The following is a 14,204-nucleotide window of genomic DNA, read 5'->3' as shown; positions in this document are numbered from 1 at the left end:
TAAGGAATCGTCAGTGCTGGTTAAGAGTCACGAAGAAAACAACCGCCCAGTAAGGATTTGTAATCCTTGAGCCTGGTGCAGCAAACGTGAGTGACAGAAGCACACATGCATTACTGTACATAAGGGAAGTACTTCTGTTTTGTTAAAGTGCGTTACGTAAACCATGAAGCTGGTTAGGTGTGAGTCAGTTACAAGGGAGGAGCAGCTGCAGAAGTGCACATGGCTTTTTCTGGGGGATTACCCAGCTTAGGAATAAAGGCCGTGCGCTGATTGGTCCAAGATCATGCCACTTAGCCAGCTCAACAGGTTGCTTGCATGGACTTATACCTGTCCAATGATGGGTTTTGAGGACCAGAGTTTCCGGCTGGTCGTGGTCAAGACCAGCCCGGGAGTCCCGAGTGCGCCCTTTTATGATCTAAATGGTGAGGAAGCTAAATGTGAGGGCACTGGCTGCAGGAAGTCATGATGGTGCTTTACAAAGGACCGCGGCTCTTGGACTTTGCAAAGGCTCCTGCTCACCTTCAGTTCAACAAATATGTCCTGACGGGTTACCGGCCGGTGTCCACAGCTGAAGAGTGCGTCAGGAGCCTCTTCTACATGCACAATGAGCTGGGGAACATCTACACACACGGTAAGTCCAGCAGTTATGCTTCTTTCAACTGGTGCATACATACCTAAACTAGAAAATGCCATTGCAGCCGTTCTTACTATACCTGAATCATCATTGAAATATATTTTTACACTTTATACGCAAAGCAAGTTTCTCTCACCTTGAATCGTATTAACCCGCAAACTAAACAAGCCACGCATGTCAACTCTCACTTATGGCCAGATACAAACACACTTGATAAGGATGGGTAATGAGGATATGGGGTATTAGCTGTAATCTGCCCTGGGAATCAGAGCCCTGACAGTGTCCACTGGTTAACTGGGCCGTTGAAGGTGACCGACACCTCTGATCTGTAAATGCCCATACGGATCTTGAGTGAAGCATCCAAAGACAACTTTGCACAGATTCTGAGCTGCTGTAGAATAAGATATGTGTTAAGAAATCTTTAAAAGTTCTGGTTTTAATGTGAAACTTTTCAAGGCTGGCTCATGGAAAAAAACTGCAAAAAAGGGAAATTGGTCCATGCACAAACTAGAAACTTCATAGCCTTGAACTTCAGTAGGCCTTGTCGTCTTCTTGCCCCATTTTCAACATGGCTATTCCATAAGTTCATTAAACCTAACACTCTTACTAAGGGGAAGTGAAGCATATTAGCATTAGAGTGCTGCTCGAGCTTCTCTATGTATGTAACCAACTACTCATTTCTAGTAAAAATTACAATTAGACAGAGGAACCGTTTCGGTCCATTGAATTCCTCATATTGTTCTGCAACAGGCGGTACTTCTATGTGTTGCACTAAGGTACTGTGATTAAAATGCCACTACAAATTAAGCTGACACTAACCTACAGCAGTGGCACATACCTCAAAATACTCAACAAATTATTTTTATATTCTGCAGATTTCAGAAAAATAATGATGTTCTTTTTCCATCTTCCTGTCATTTCAGGAATTCCTTTCTTCCTTTTCTTGGTGCTGCTACCTTTTAGTATCCCCTGGAAGGAGGTGGACAGCATCTGGATATGTGTTGTCCACTATCTGGCCTGCCTCTGTCCCACCATGGGATCAGTGGTCTACCATTTGTTCATGAACCACGTGGGAGGAGAACACGTGTACGACACGCTGCTCTCCCTGGACATGGTCGGCGTCTGCCTAGTTAACACCCTCGGTAGGTTGACGAAAGAAAGTAAATGTAACCGCAGAGATTGCTCCTGATGCTAAGACCGGGACCAGAGGGGCTTACTGGTCATAACTAAGATGTTTTCAAGTTTTAAGTTTTTGGAATTCAAGCCATTAACAAGCACTGATAAGTTACAACAAAATTTTAGAAATGCTGAATACTATGGTTTTGATACAATTCAGGGGTGCCCCTGCATCCACATTTCTTTCTTATCTTCTAATTCTTATCCAGGTCCAGGTTGCAGGGGTAGCAGTGTTAGTAGATACCCACCTCCTCCAGTTCTTCTTGGGAGACACCAGGGCATTCCCTAAGCCAACTAAGAGATAATCTTTTCTGGTCAGCCTCAGAGCTTCCTCACAGTGGGACATACCTGAATCACTTCACCAAGGAGGTCCCCAGGAGGCATGCTAGTCAAATACCTGACCCAAATCAACTGGCCTCTTTTGATGTGGAGTAGCAACTCTCTCTAGCAGTAGTCCCACCAACGACCGAGTTTTTAACCCTTTAGTCTAGATCTCGGAGTATTGAGGATTGTCTGATTAGCAGACCTCAAAGCTCTGACAGGAGTGTGAACGTGAATAAGAATGGACAAAATACTGTGGTGGTCTTAAAAACAACCAATTAAGTCTTCAGGCAGATTAAAGATATTGAACATTAAACAGTTCCTCCCAGAATCACTTAAGTCGGTCAATAAGCCTAAAAGTCTCATGTAAAGTCTTTTGCAAAGATAGTTCAAGCCTACCAAAAGTCAAAGTCAAGCCTCATTTAACAGTGCATGGGATTATCCACAACTTTAAGGCTAGACCTCAATAAATATCAGACTGATTGCCATAAAGTTTGTGTTTTTCAGAGGAACCCTGGATCACTCCTGATTTTTTTTCTTTAGTTCGACCTAATGGTTAACATTTGCTTCTGAAAAACAACAGCAAAAATAACAAGATACCAAACGATTTTTAGTGTTGACTAAAAATAACCATGCTGACAACAATGCCAGTAACAGCAACCTTGCATTATCTCTCCAGGGGCAATTCCTATCATTCATATCACCCTCCTCTGCTACCCAATCGTGCAACAGACTGCCTTGCTGGTCTATATCCTCCTGTCAGCCCACGGGATCTACTGTGCCACCACTGCCCGCACTAACGTCCGGCGCCTGCAATCGTTTGTCTGGCAGGCCTTGTTCCGTTTCAGCCTCTTCCTGTTTCGGGTTTATGGCAGCGGGGTAGGAAGCCCAAATTCCCTGCGTCTCTTTGTCATCATGGACTGTCTAGCTTTATTGGGAGGGCTTGTCAACATTGTCCAGATCCCTGAGCGCTTCAAACCAGGATTGTTTGACAACTGGGGCAACAGCCACCAGATAATGCATGTCATGGTTATCTGCTCAATTATCTACCTACACTGGGGCACACTGGAGGATTTAGCCTGGATTAAGAGCTACCAGTGTCCTGCTGAGTGATGCCAAGTGCAGCTAGTTCACGCATGCTTGCAGTCAAGGCTACATTTGAATTTAGCATTCAGTGAGGGAGGAGTATATGGAGGGCCGAAACTGCCAAAATCAATACTCTATAGATATATATATTAAAATATTAAAGAAATATGCCATTAACTGCCCAAAAATAACTACTGTAAATTAATATAGCCATTAATACGTTTATAAAATCGGATATAAAAATAAATGTTTTGATTTATTTCCATATTTACATTTGTATTCCCCCATTTATTTACCTTCCCATTTAATTTTCAATGTATAATTTCTCTAATTACCTAACTTATCAATTTATTTAATTTTCTAGCTAACTAGTTTAGCTAGCTTTAGATAACCCCACTCTAGGTAACGTAACTACGTTAGCTAACTTAGCTAGCCTATCTAAAGTAGCTAGCTTTAGTTAGAAGTTACATTCACACTTATTTAATCACAGCCCCTTATTCAGATAATGAAGCAGAAGTGCTTCAATAAATCTGACAATTAAATACTGATGTGTATAAAATAAGGTTGAAAAATGCAAAGGGGAAAAAAGTCCCCACAAAAAACCCCTATTCTTAAATGTAACGTTTACATAAAAAGCTAAATTAAAAGGGAAAGTCAATAAATATGAAGTTAATATACAGAAGCAAATTGTGTTTTTTTCTTAAAGTTACATTTAAAAAATGCACTTTAGTCCTAGCTGCTGAAATTCTTCACAGGGGAAGTTCATAATTTGACATTTTGCCAAAGAAGAATAAGAGGAACCTACAGTGTTCTAACTGTAAATCACATCATTGTATCTAATTGAAAATCCTGAACATACTTGATTTATAGAGGTCGATATGCAGTAGTTTGGGGGTGTAATGCCCTTAAATAGTTTTTTAAATGAAAGAAAAAAAATAACTGTGAGAAAGAAAATATCTATTTTTATATCTTGGTCCAATCTGTATTTAACCCATGAATGGTGATAAACGAGAGAAATAACAGGAGTAGTTGCATGCTTCTGCTGTTTAATTGCAAGAAAGATATATTGTATGTACACTTGACTCAAGAAGTCACTTATTTTGCTATTGCTATCATTTAAAATGAATGGGTTTTTGTGACTTGGCAAAAAAAAAAAATGTTAGATTCATCTTACTGCCCTTCTTGTGAATTGAGGATTTTCTGTCTTTAGCTTAAAAACCATCAAAACTGCATCAAAATTAAGTGAATTTATGGCCACTTTAGAAAATCAGGCATGTTCATTTGATTTGTAAAAGATGTGGCTGTTACAGGGGTGGAATTTCTCACGACTCGTTGTTTCATAACACATTGAACATTCCCATGTTTATCTGCAAAACTGAGGGCGGGTATCGGGAGAAGTCTGGGGTGTTTGTGTGGATCAGTCTTCATCTGAGCTACTGTTGTCCTCGGCGTCTGAAAGGTCGGCGATGGGAAACCGCAATATGGCAGCCACCCCGCTCAGCTGAGTCAGTTCTGGTGAGACAGTCCAGAATAAATCAAAAGGTGACACATCCTGTACTGCGGACTGGCTTTATATTTAATTATAAAAATCCAATCGGTGCAGTTGTAGCACAAATTCTTGACTTCTTATTTGAGTAAGACATCAATAAAGAGTGAGATTATCACTTTATGTGTGTGGCGTCATCAATTCACTGAGTCCAAATGACAGCGGTAAATTAATCCTACGCTTTATTTTTCATTATTTTACTCTTATTAGTGATTTCATGTTAAGTAACAAACCCTGCAGAAAAAAAGGTGCACAGAAATGCTCCCATTTGTTTCAGTGGTGCTCCGCCAGGGATGACCATACAGGCCAGATACAGTTTTTTGAGGCTTAAGTGATGTAGCTATACATCAACAAAACCAGTGCAGAAGAGGAGAACAAATTAGCAGACATGGATTTAAACCATGATGGTATCAGATTAAAAAAAAATCCTATGCAATCCACTGCAAATGTTCATGTGAAATCAAATCCAGACGAAAATGCTAAAAAAGTTAAGAGGCATTTTTTTAGAAGTTGCCTGATGTAGTTCAAAAACTGTATATTAACATCAACTGTAAGGTTCACATATGAACAACAAGAGCATTTTTAGGTTGTGGCCCAACCCTCCAATATATCCAGATCTGGGACCAGCAATAGAAGAAGACCAGATTGTCACCCCTAGGCGCAAGTAATTGCTAACAGTTAACCGACTAATGTTAACGTAATGACAGCAGTTCAATACTTTAGTGCTGTTGCAGTTTTCCTAAAGTCTTGTTCAGGTTCATGAACTTCAACTACTTCAGCTTTTAGCGAGGGACAGGACTGTGAGAAGTTACTTGTCAAACTGAGGAAGTAAGGATGGCACTGTTGGTATCAGTACTGTGGCTGTAGTGATAGTAATGGGAATCTATGGGGGATTTTTTTACGCATTGAAAACAAACGTGACAGGACATCAAGTTGAAAAACGACAGCTCCTTAGAGCCTGAGAGAGCTAAAGAGTTAACTTCAACTACATGAAGGGAGCAATAACTTACGTTCACCCGAAACGTGAAGGCTTGAGAATATTCTGCATGGAAAAGAGAGAAAAAGTCATTAGCCTGATGTTTTCCAAAGTACTTTAAACATGTTCTAGCCAGCATGTAAATCTACAGGAGCCTGCATTTCTACTTTTAACAAAATTGTCACATATAGTACATAACAAAAATTCAGTTTTTAAGTCTACAAACATAGTATTTACAAAGTTACCTGACAGTGCCACCATTGTCTCTCACATTGTCCACCAAGCGAACGTAGCGACTCCTGGTGGGGATATCCTGATGCCTGACAAAACAAATTAAGCATTGAAATTGGGAGAACTGTGGGCCCGTAATGACGATTTTAAGGATATCCTCTTTTTTTTATAACATAGAAGTCCCAGAAAGCTGTCATAAATCAAGTGTTTAAAGAAGAGCAGTCTAAAGACTGACTGCTCGGAGCGTATACATGTACATATGCTGACGTCATTATTTGATCTTGGCTGTGTTCAGTATGTGCATCCACCCTAGTAACGTTATACTGATATGACAAAAATAAAAACACAGAAAGGAAAAGTTCTTTGAACGTACTCATCAGTATGTTAGTGAACATGTTACACATAAACAACAGCAGCAACGAGGCAGAATAACACTGCCTGTCAAAAGCATCCCTCATGCACACCTACCTGAACAACTTGTCGCTTACCAACAAGGTGTCGACAGCGAGGGCCTCAGCAGCTTTCTCCACATGAGCGAGGCTGTGAGGATGCAAAGATATGCAGGTTGTTTATAATCAGTGTTAACAATATAAGTTAACTGTTACATTCCATCATCAAGCACGCACCCGTAGAAGGCTCGGTCAGGCTCATGCTGCAGCATTTTATAGAAGTCCTCCAGGGCTTTCACCTCTCCGGCTGCCTGAGGAGGAAGACACAAAACAACAGGTCAAAATTATTTATGTCTCCAGTGAAAATAATTCATAATTCCACACAGATTAATACAATTTATAATAAAAAAAAAAGTTTTTTGCTCAGAGTTTAAAAAGCTGTGTGCACAGTTTAGCAATCATATGCACAAATATGCACAAACTCTTAAATCACAGGATGCATAGTCACCTTCGTATCAGACAGCCTATTTGTCACAGTGGGGTCAGAAAGGACTTCTGCAAAACAACAGTTGTCTCAGTGAGTTTTCACCTTATGATGAGATCAATTTAACTTCGCTGTCAAGTAGCAGCAGCTCCTACCTTTGAGTGAGTACTTATGACCTGACGATGAGTGGACCAGCATGAATTTGGGCCGATTCTCCTGCAGGATCTTGTTGTCCTGCCGTACCGCCTCATTAAAGAGGTAGGTCGTAAACTGGTCCTTCACATAGCCTGGGCTGGCCACCAGGATGCACTTCACAACTGGCAGAAAGTAAGAAAGAAAAAAAATCTAAATCTCAACTCTTTTTAAATGATATCTTCTGTAAAGAGAAACTACCTGAACCAGCAGTTTACATCCACATCTGTCTAGATTTATATATGTAGTAAAACACAGAAGCAATTTAATAAAAGGTATTATGTTTACAGGAAAATAGAGGTTACTACTCTAAAACATGTATGATCCCACTGAAAAATATCCAGTGAGAGTGAAAAGTCTTCTTAAGTTATAACATTAATAAACAGTTTCAGGAACAAAACACAATGGTGCACATCACCATGAATGAAAGCTTCACAGCAAACATTAAACTGGAACTGTTACAATAAGTAAAAAAAAAAAAAGGCAGAAGTGTCTACGCGCACACAACAGCCTTACCATCAAAATTGATGTGACGGAGAATGGCTTGCATCACAGCTTCATAAAACTTCTCCAGTCCCTGCAAACAGACACTTTGACAGTAAGCACACAGGATGAAAAACTCTCTCAGTGTTACATCCCCAAAGAAAGGGGACAACCAAATTTTTTGTTACACTATCACAGAAATATCACAGAAAACAAACAAAAAAACTGAGGTTGACTTCCTGAGGCTAAAGAGAAATGTAATCCACTTGAACTCCACTCAATCCCATTTAAAAACATTTAAATATATTTGAATGTGTATATCTGCCTACTTTGTTTTAGTCAGTAAGCTCTTAACTCCCATGACATCTACACCAAAACACTCACGCAATATGAAAATTATAATTGGGTTGGCACACTGTGTACATTTTAGCTGTATCTTCATATTCAGATTTGACACTGTGCCCTTTTCAAAACGTCACTTCATTCCCGTTTGCTTGCTTTTAGAGCTCCCGATTCGCTAACAGCTGATCAGTTGCCTATAAATCATTTTTACCTTGTCGTGCTGTGTGCAGCTTCCTTTTCTCTTACGGGGAATGGTGACTTCCACTTTTGCACGAAGCAGCGTCATGGCAGGTGTCACGAGCACCAGGTTGGCCAGGCCTTCCTGCATTACCACAGCAGCCACATCTGCCCTCTGGGTCGGGTCACATGCCTGATCTAAAACGTAGACAATGATATAATGGAAACAAAAAGAAGAAGTTATATTTAAAACGTAATTGACAAAATTTCCAACATCTTCTACGGTGGTTTTCCTAATAAAGTGTTCGGTGATTTTATTCACTCAACTTACAATTTTTGCCATCTGGAAAAAGCTTTCACTGCTTGACCAGAATTTTAGAAAGAAAAGGTCTTTGTTTTGTTTATGACTGTTTATTTCAAGAATAAAAAAGGTTGATATAAAAATAGTAAAAGCTACTTTGAGCTGATCTTTTATTCGCCTGCTGAGATCGAACTGTGGACCCTTTTTGCGTGAATGTGTAAACCCCTACACTATTAACGATTAACTCAAAGTATATCTTATAAGAGAACTGTTGACAGCCTGTTGAATTTGAACAAATCTGAATAAAATGAGAAAACTAGCCAAACAGCTGCAGAAATTTTGAGAACAGTTACCAAAGCCAAGAAATTTCTATCTGCTATAATCAGTTCAATTTTATTTATTTAGTGTCAAATCACAACAACTGTCACCTTTATGTTGTAAGGTTAAGACCCTTCAATATCAGAGAGAAAACCCCCCCAAATCAGATAACCCCCTATGAGCAAGGACTTGGTGACAGTTGGAAGGAAAAACTCCCTTTTAACAGGAAGAAATCTGCAGCAGAACCAGGCTCAATGAGGGGCAGCCATCTTCATCAGAAAACAAGTAAGATGTTATTTATATATATATATATATATATATATATATATATATATATATATATATATATATAACTTGTATGTATGTATGTATTTATATACAGCTTAAGAGTCTTTGTGACTAGTTGTGGTAGGAAGTACATGCTTTAAAATAATTGACAGTCAGACATAGCAGTAAACAGTTTATAGTTGTTTTGGTGGTCGGAGTACTGAGGTAGCATCTGCTTACCAATTCTATCCAGCACGACGCTGTCCCAGTTCTTTTTAGCCAGAGTGAACTTCCTGTTGAGCTCAAGCTCAATAGTGTGATAAGCCCCCATCTGAAGAGCAAAAAAATACAACACAATCACAACTACTTTTCATTTCAAACACAAGTTAGCCTGCATCCCAGGGTTGGGTGGTACGTGAGATTAAATCGGTTAATTTCTGCTTTTGTGCAACATGACAAAGTCATAAAATCAGAGACCGTAAAAGACAGAAACATTGGTTCTTGAGACAGCTGTTGATGGGGGAGCTTTCTTGGTGAAAAGTAAACAGACAAACCTACGATGCTCTATAAAAGTAAAAAAAACAAACAATGTTCAACCTAAAAATCAGATAATGGATCTGGTGTCAAGAAGAAAACCACAGCAGAAAAGCAGCTGACATTAGTTGCTTCGTTTTGGTGTCACTTATTTTTTATAATTTTTTTGCCTGTCCCGTTTGGCTCTTTTGCCATCAGAATTATTGTCTGAAGGCAAAAAGAGAAGCCCAACAGAATTACTTTACCAAGTGGACCATCCCTGCCTTGCCGTATTGGTCCATTTGATTGACCTTTGTTGTTATTATTTGTTTATTTTATTTTATTTTCAGTTGTTACAGACAGGACAGACATGACTGGGGGGAGGGAGGGAAACAAAGACAGCGGGGAAGAGGAATAGTGATGAAGGGCAAAGAAAGGAGAAAAGAAAGGGGGGGGGGGGGGGGGGGGGCAAAAAAAATACATATCTCTATATATATATCATCTAAATAATATATCATAATAATATATCATTATTATGCAGCACATAAGATTTACAGCACACAGTGTTCTTTGAGATCGGAGCCAAAAAGGGTGTATTTTGTGTCTGTGAGCACCTGTGTGTACACCTGTGAGCATGAGCGCGCTTGTATTTAAAAGGTTCCTTCATGTAATGATCTGCTAGAGCAGGGGTGTCAAACTCAAATACACAGTGGGCCAAAATTCAAAACTGGAACAAAGTCGCGGGCTAACGCTAATATTTATTGAAATATATTTATTCCTCCAGATATAAGAATGAATCTTTTCTTATAGACTCAAACACGTTTTGCTGAAAAACTGAATATGGAACAAGCAAAGCTTAATACTAAACAATATATATATTAGCTGTATAATACCAGTAAGCCAGCTCTAATAGTAATTTGGTATGGCTTGGCCCGCGGGCCAGAGTTTGACACCTACAGTGGGGCAAAAAAGTATTTAGTCAGCCACCGATTGTGCAAGTTCCCCCACTTAAAATGATGACAGAGGTCAGTAATTTGCACCAGAGGTACACTTCAACTGTGAGAGACAGAATGTGAAAAAAAAAATCCATGAATTCACATGGTAGGATTTGTAAAGAATTTATTCGTAAATCAGGGTGGAAAATAAGTATTTGGTCACCTCAAACAAGGAAAATCTCTGGCTCTCACAGACATGTAACGTCTTCTGTAAGAAGCTTTTCTGTCCCCCACTCGTTACCTGTATGAATGGCACCTGTTTGAACTCATCATCTGTATAAAAGACACCTGTCCACAGCCTCAAACAGTCAGACTCCAAACTCCACCATGGCCAAGACCAAAGAGCTTTCGAAGGACACCAGGAAAAGTATTGTAGACCTGCACCAGACTGGGAAGAGTGAATCTACAATAGGCAAGCAGCTTGGTGTGAAAAACCAACTGTGGGAGCAATCATCAGAAAATGGATGACATACAAGACCACTGATAATCTCCCTCGATCTGGGGCTCCACGCAAGATCTCATCCCGTGGGGTCAAAATGATCATGAGAACGGTGAGCAAAGATCCCAGAACCACACGGGGGGACCTGGTGAATGACCTGCAGAGAGCTGGGACCAAAGTAACAAAGGTCACCATCAGTAACACACTACAACGGCAGGGAATCAAATCCCGCAGTGCCAGACGTGTTCCGCTGCTGAAGCCAGTGCATGTCCAGGCCCGTCTGAAGTTTGCCAGAGAGCACATGGATGATACAGCAGAGGATTGGGAGAATGTCATGTGGTCAGATGAAACCAAAGTAGAACTTTTTGGTATAAACTCAACTCGTCGTGTTTGGAGGAAGAAGAATACTGAGTTGCATCCCAAGAACACCATACCTACTGTGAAGCATGGGGGTGGAAACATCATGCTATGGGGCTGTTTTTCTGCCAAGGGGACAGGACGACTGATCCGTGTTAAGGACAGAATGAATGGGGCCATGTATCGTGAGATTTTGAGCCAAAACCTCCTTCCATCAGTGAGAACTTTGAAGATGAAACGAGGCTGGGTCTTCCAACATGACAATGATCCAAAACACACCGCCCGGGCAACAAAGGAGTGGCTCCGTAAGAAGCATTTGAAAGTCCTGGAGTGGCCTAGCCAGTCTCCAGACCTCAACCCCATAGAAAATCTGTGGCGGGAGTTGAAAGTCCGTGTTGCTCGGCGACAGCCCCAAAACATCACTGCTCTCGAGAAGATCTGCATGGAGGAATGGGCCAAAATACCAGCTACTGTGTGTGCAAACCTGGTAAAGACCTATAGTAAACGTTTGACCTCTGTTATTGTCAACAAAGGTTATGTTACAAAGTATTGAGTTGTATTGAATCCTACCATGTGGATTCATGGATTTTTTTTTCACATTCTGTCTCTCACAGTTGAAGTGTACCTCTGGTGCAAATTACTGACCTCTGTCATCATTTTAGGTGGGGGAACTTGCACAATCGGTGGCTGACTAAATACTTTTTTGCCCCACTGTATGTGCTAGAGGGTGTGGGGAGCCACAGCCCCGACCTCCAGGGCATGAAACAGGTATGGAGGAGCTCAAGGCTCCAGACATCTCCAGACATTTTGGTGTCACTTATAATAAAAGACAGACGATGCTTTTTATGTCAGTCCTGACATAACCACACTGACACAGTGGAACAACCAGTCTTCACTCAGATGCTGGAAAATAAGTATGGAGTGTGGTCTAAACCATTTTCCAAAGGCTGCATTGACTCCTGCTATTGCTAGCCAGCTGATCCTACTGTTCTTCACTACAGCGTGCAGAATATGTAAAAGGTGCCAATGATGTCGTTGTATTGTCCACAGACGGAGGGCAAGTGCATTTTTTTTTAATTTAAGACAGGTTCATATAGGAAACAGAAAATAAAAATAGTAAATATTTCACCCAGCCCATTTACAAGAGTGTTTATAAAACTCAGACCTTGACATATTGGTTCTCCTCTATGTTAGTTCCCTTTACTCTCAGCTGGCAGGCCTGGGTGTCGAAGTCGATAGTCTCCACACACAACGTCAGAGTAGTTCGGACTCTCGAGCTGCCCACGCTTCCTGTAGGGGACTCGGTCTGCACCTTTCTGTGGGAAAAGGACAGAAGCCGAAGCTTTAATTGCTGCACTGATGATGAGCTGTGTATTTTTCAGAACAAAACACTAAGGTAGAAGAGTAATGCTGAAAGCTATAACAATCCTTGAATAACACAGAATGACTATAATAAACACAACTTCACGCCGGTGTCAGAGCATCGCTCCACACACTGAGTCACAAAGAGGCATAAACTTGAGTTACAGCTACATCAAAGCTGCCCGAGGGATGTGGGTGTTTTTTTGTTTGTTTGTTTGTTTGCTTGAACATTCTGGTATATCAACTACAATGATCCCACCAACACTGAATGGAATACCGATACAAATACTCAAAAATGGAAACTTGCACTGCAGATATAACTAGAACTTTTATTAAAGATTATAGGTGGAGGGGAAAAATTGACGTGGTGATATTGTATTGTTACACGAAGACTAAATATGATATTTTATTGAATAAATTCCGATACTCTAGGAATACTACAAACAAGAGGCCTGATCCCATGCACCACCATCCTGAGACAATGTTAACTTAGTCTGACCGAGTGACTTACTATCATAATGGAGGACGTGTGGTCTAATTAATATCTACCTTAATTAGATAATATCAAAATTCATACAATAATCAGGATACATGAATACCATATATTTCTAAAGTATTTCTACAAAGCAGTCTTGCACACACAACCTTTCTTTTGCAACTTAATTGTTACAGTGAGTGTCTAATCTTTAACTTCTTTTGCCAGCATATTTTACAAACCCATGAAATGAAGAAAAAAATGAAGAAATCTGCATTATTACAGGGCTTCACCTGTGTCTTTGTGTAATATATTGATTATTACCTGATAGTCGAGGCTCTTAAGCTGTCCCCCACTTGGAGCAGGTTGTAGGTATGCCACATATCCTCCGCCTCCTCGGGCACCAGAGTCACCTGACTGAATTAAGCGTTGGTGATCAATAAGCCAGGATCTGCACTCGTGTGGTTTTGGTATACAATTTTTTTTTAAAATAGATATGCTCCCAATTTAAGATGCGAAGGTGGTAAAATGGCACAGGAATTCCCAAAGTACACAGTGTGTATTACTATATTTATTTACACAAGTTTGTTTGGTTTACTCCCTAAGGTGTGGTTTGTCAATTCAGTCTGTAAAGCTAAAGCTAAACCAGAAGTTGTAACATGTTAGTAAAGGTTCAGTTTTAACACATATTAAGACAAAATGGTCGGTTGGCTTATTATTACAAAACCCACACCTCTCCCGTTCTCTGAGTGTACACGGGAATGCAACTCACTACACTGACACATGTATAGTCAGCTACAACACAGCAAGCTGGTTAGCCTACTAGCATTAGCCATCAGCGCTCACTCACCCGGCATTATCTTTCTCAATATCTTTATGGAGCAACTTCATGGTTGGATGATTGTATGATACAAACCGAATTATTAGTGTAAAATATATAAGTTAGCAGCTGTCCGGCTAAGGGACATGTTTATCTCTTAGTGAAATAACAAATTAGCCAAGCCATCTCCCAACTTTACAATGAATCACTCGCTGCGTGTTGCCAGGCGCTGGGACATTGCGTCAGCGCCCAAATACGTCGCCTGTTCTTCCAATCATGGTCACTTCCGTGGGAGTAGCTTTTGCTGCGCAACAAATACG

At 40.4% G+C, this 14,204-nt stretch overlaps 2 protein-coding genes across 3 annotated transcripts; one reads left to right on the top strand and one right to left on the bottom strand.

Annotated features, from left to right (window-relative positions):
• The first annotated feature begins 323 nt into the window (after positions 1-323).
• paqr4b (progestin and adipoQ receptor family member IVb) lies at positions 324-4,884 on the top strand. The gene is made up of 3 exons (XM_085284510.1): positions 324-631; positions 1,558-1,776; positions 2,811-4,884. Exons 1-3 carry the CDS (start codon positions 463-465, stop codon positions 3,242-3,244), a joined length of 822 nt encoding a protein of 273 aa, XP_085140636.1. The 5' UTR covers positions 324-462; the 3' UTR covers positions 3,245-4,884.
• pelo (pelota mRNA surveillance and ribosome rescue factor) lies at positions 4,244-14,182 on the bottom strand. Of its 2 annotated transcripts, none has more exons than XM_085284508.1 (13): positions 13,915-14,182; positions 13,389-13,481; positions 12,393-12,543; positions 9,164-9,254; positions 8,072-8,235; positions 7,552-7,612; positions 6,999-7,160; positions 6,868-6,914; positions 6,597-6,670; positions 6,459-6,510; positions 5,985-6,059; positions 5,774-5,805; positions 4,244-4,729 (listed from the first exon to the last, which is right to left on the bottom strand). In XM_085284508.1, exons 1-12 carry the CDS (start codon positions 13,953-13,955, stop codon positions 5,776-5,778), a joined length of 1,041 nt encoding a protein of 346 aa, XP_085140634.1. In that variant the 5' UTR covers positions 13,956-14,182; the 3' UTR covers positions 4,244-4,729; positions 5,774-5,775. The 2 variants fall into 2 exon arrangements, with proteins under 2 accessions (XP_085140634.1, XP_085140633.1); XM_085284507.1 differs by having other exon boundaries at positions 6,439-6,510; positions 13,915-14,166.
• Positions 14,183-14,204: the final 22 nt, after the last annotated feature.

This window comes from Mchenga conophoros, linkage group LG8 (assembly GCF_057382185.1).
Source record: "Mchenga conophoros isolate Kocher_MC1m ecotype Shallow Benthic linkage group LG8, M_conophoros_male_GT1.1, whole genome shotgun sequence".
Taxonomy (NCBI): domain Eukaryota; kingdom Metazoa; phylum Chordata; class Actinopteri; order Cichliformes; family Cichlidae; genus Mchenga; species Mchenga conophoros.
Note: the sequence above shows the minus strand (reverse complement) of the source record. Positions and strands in the feature narration are given on the sequence as shown.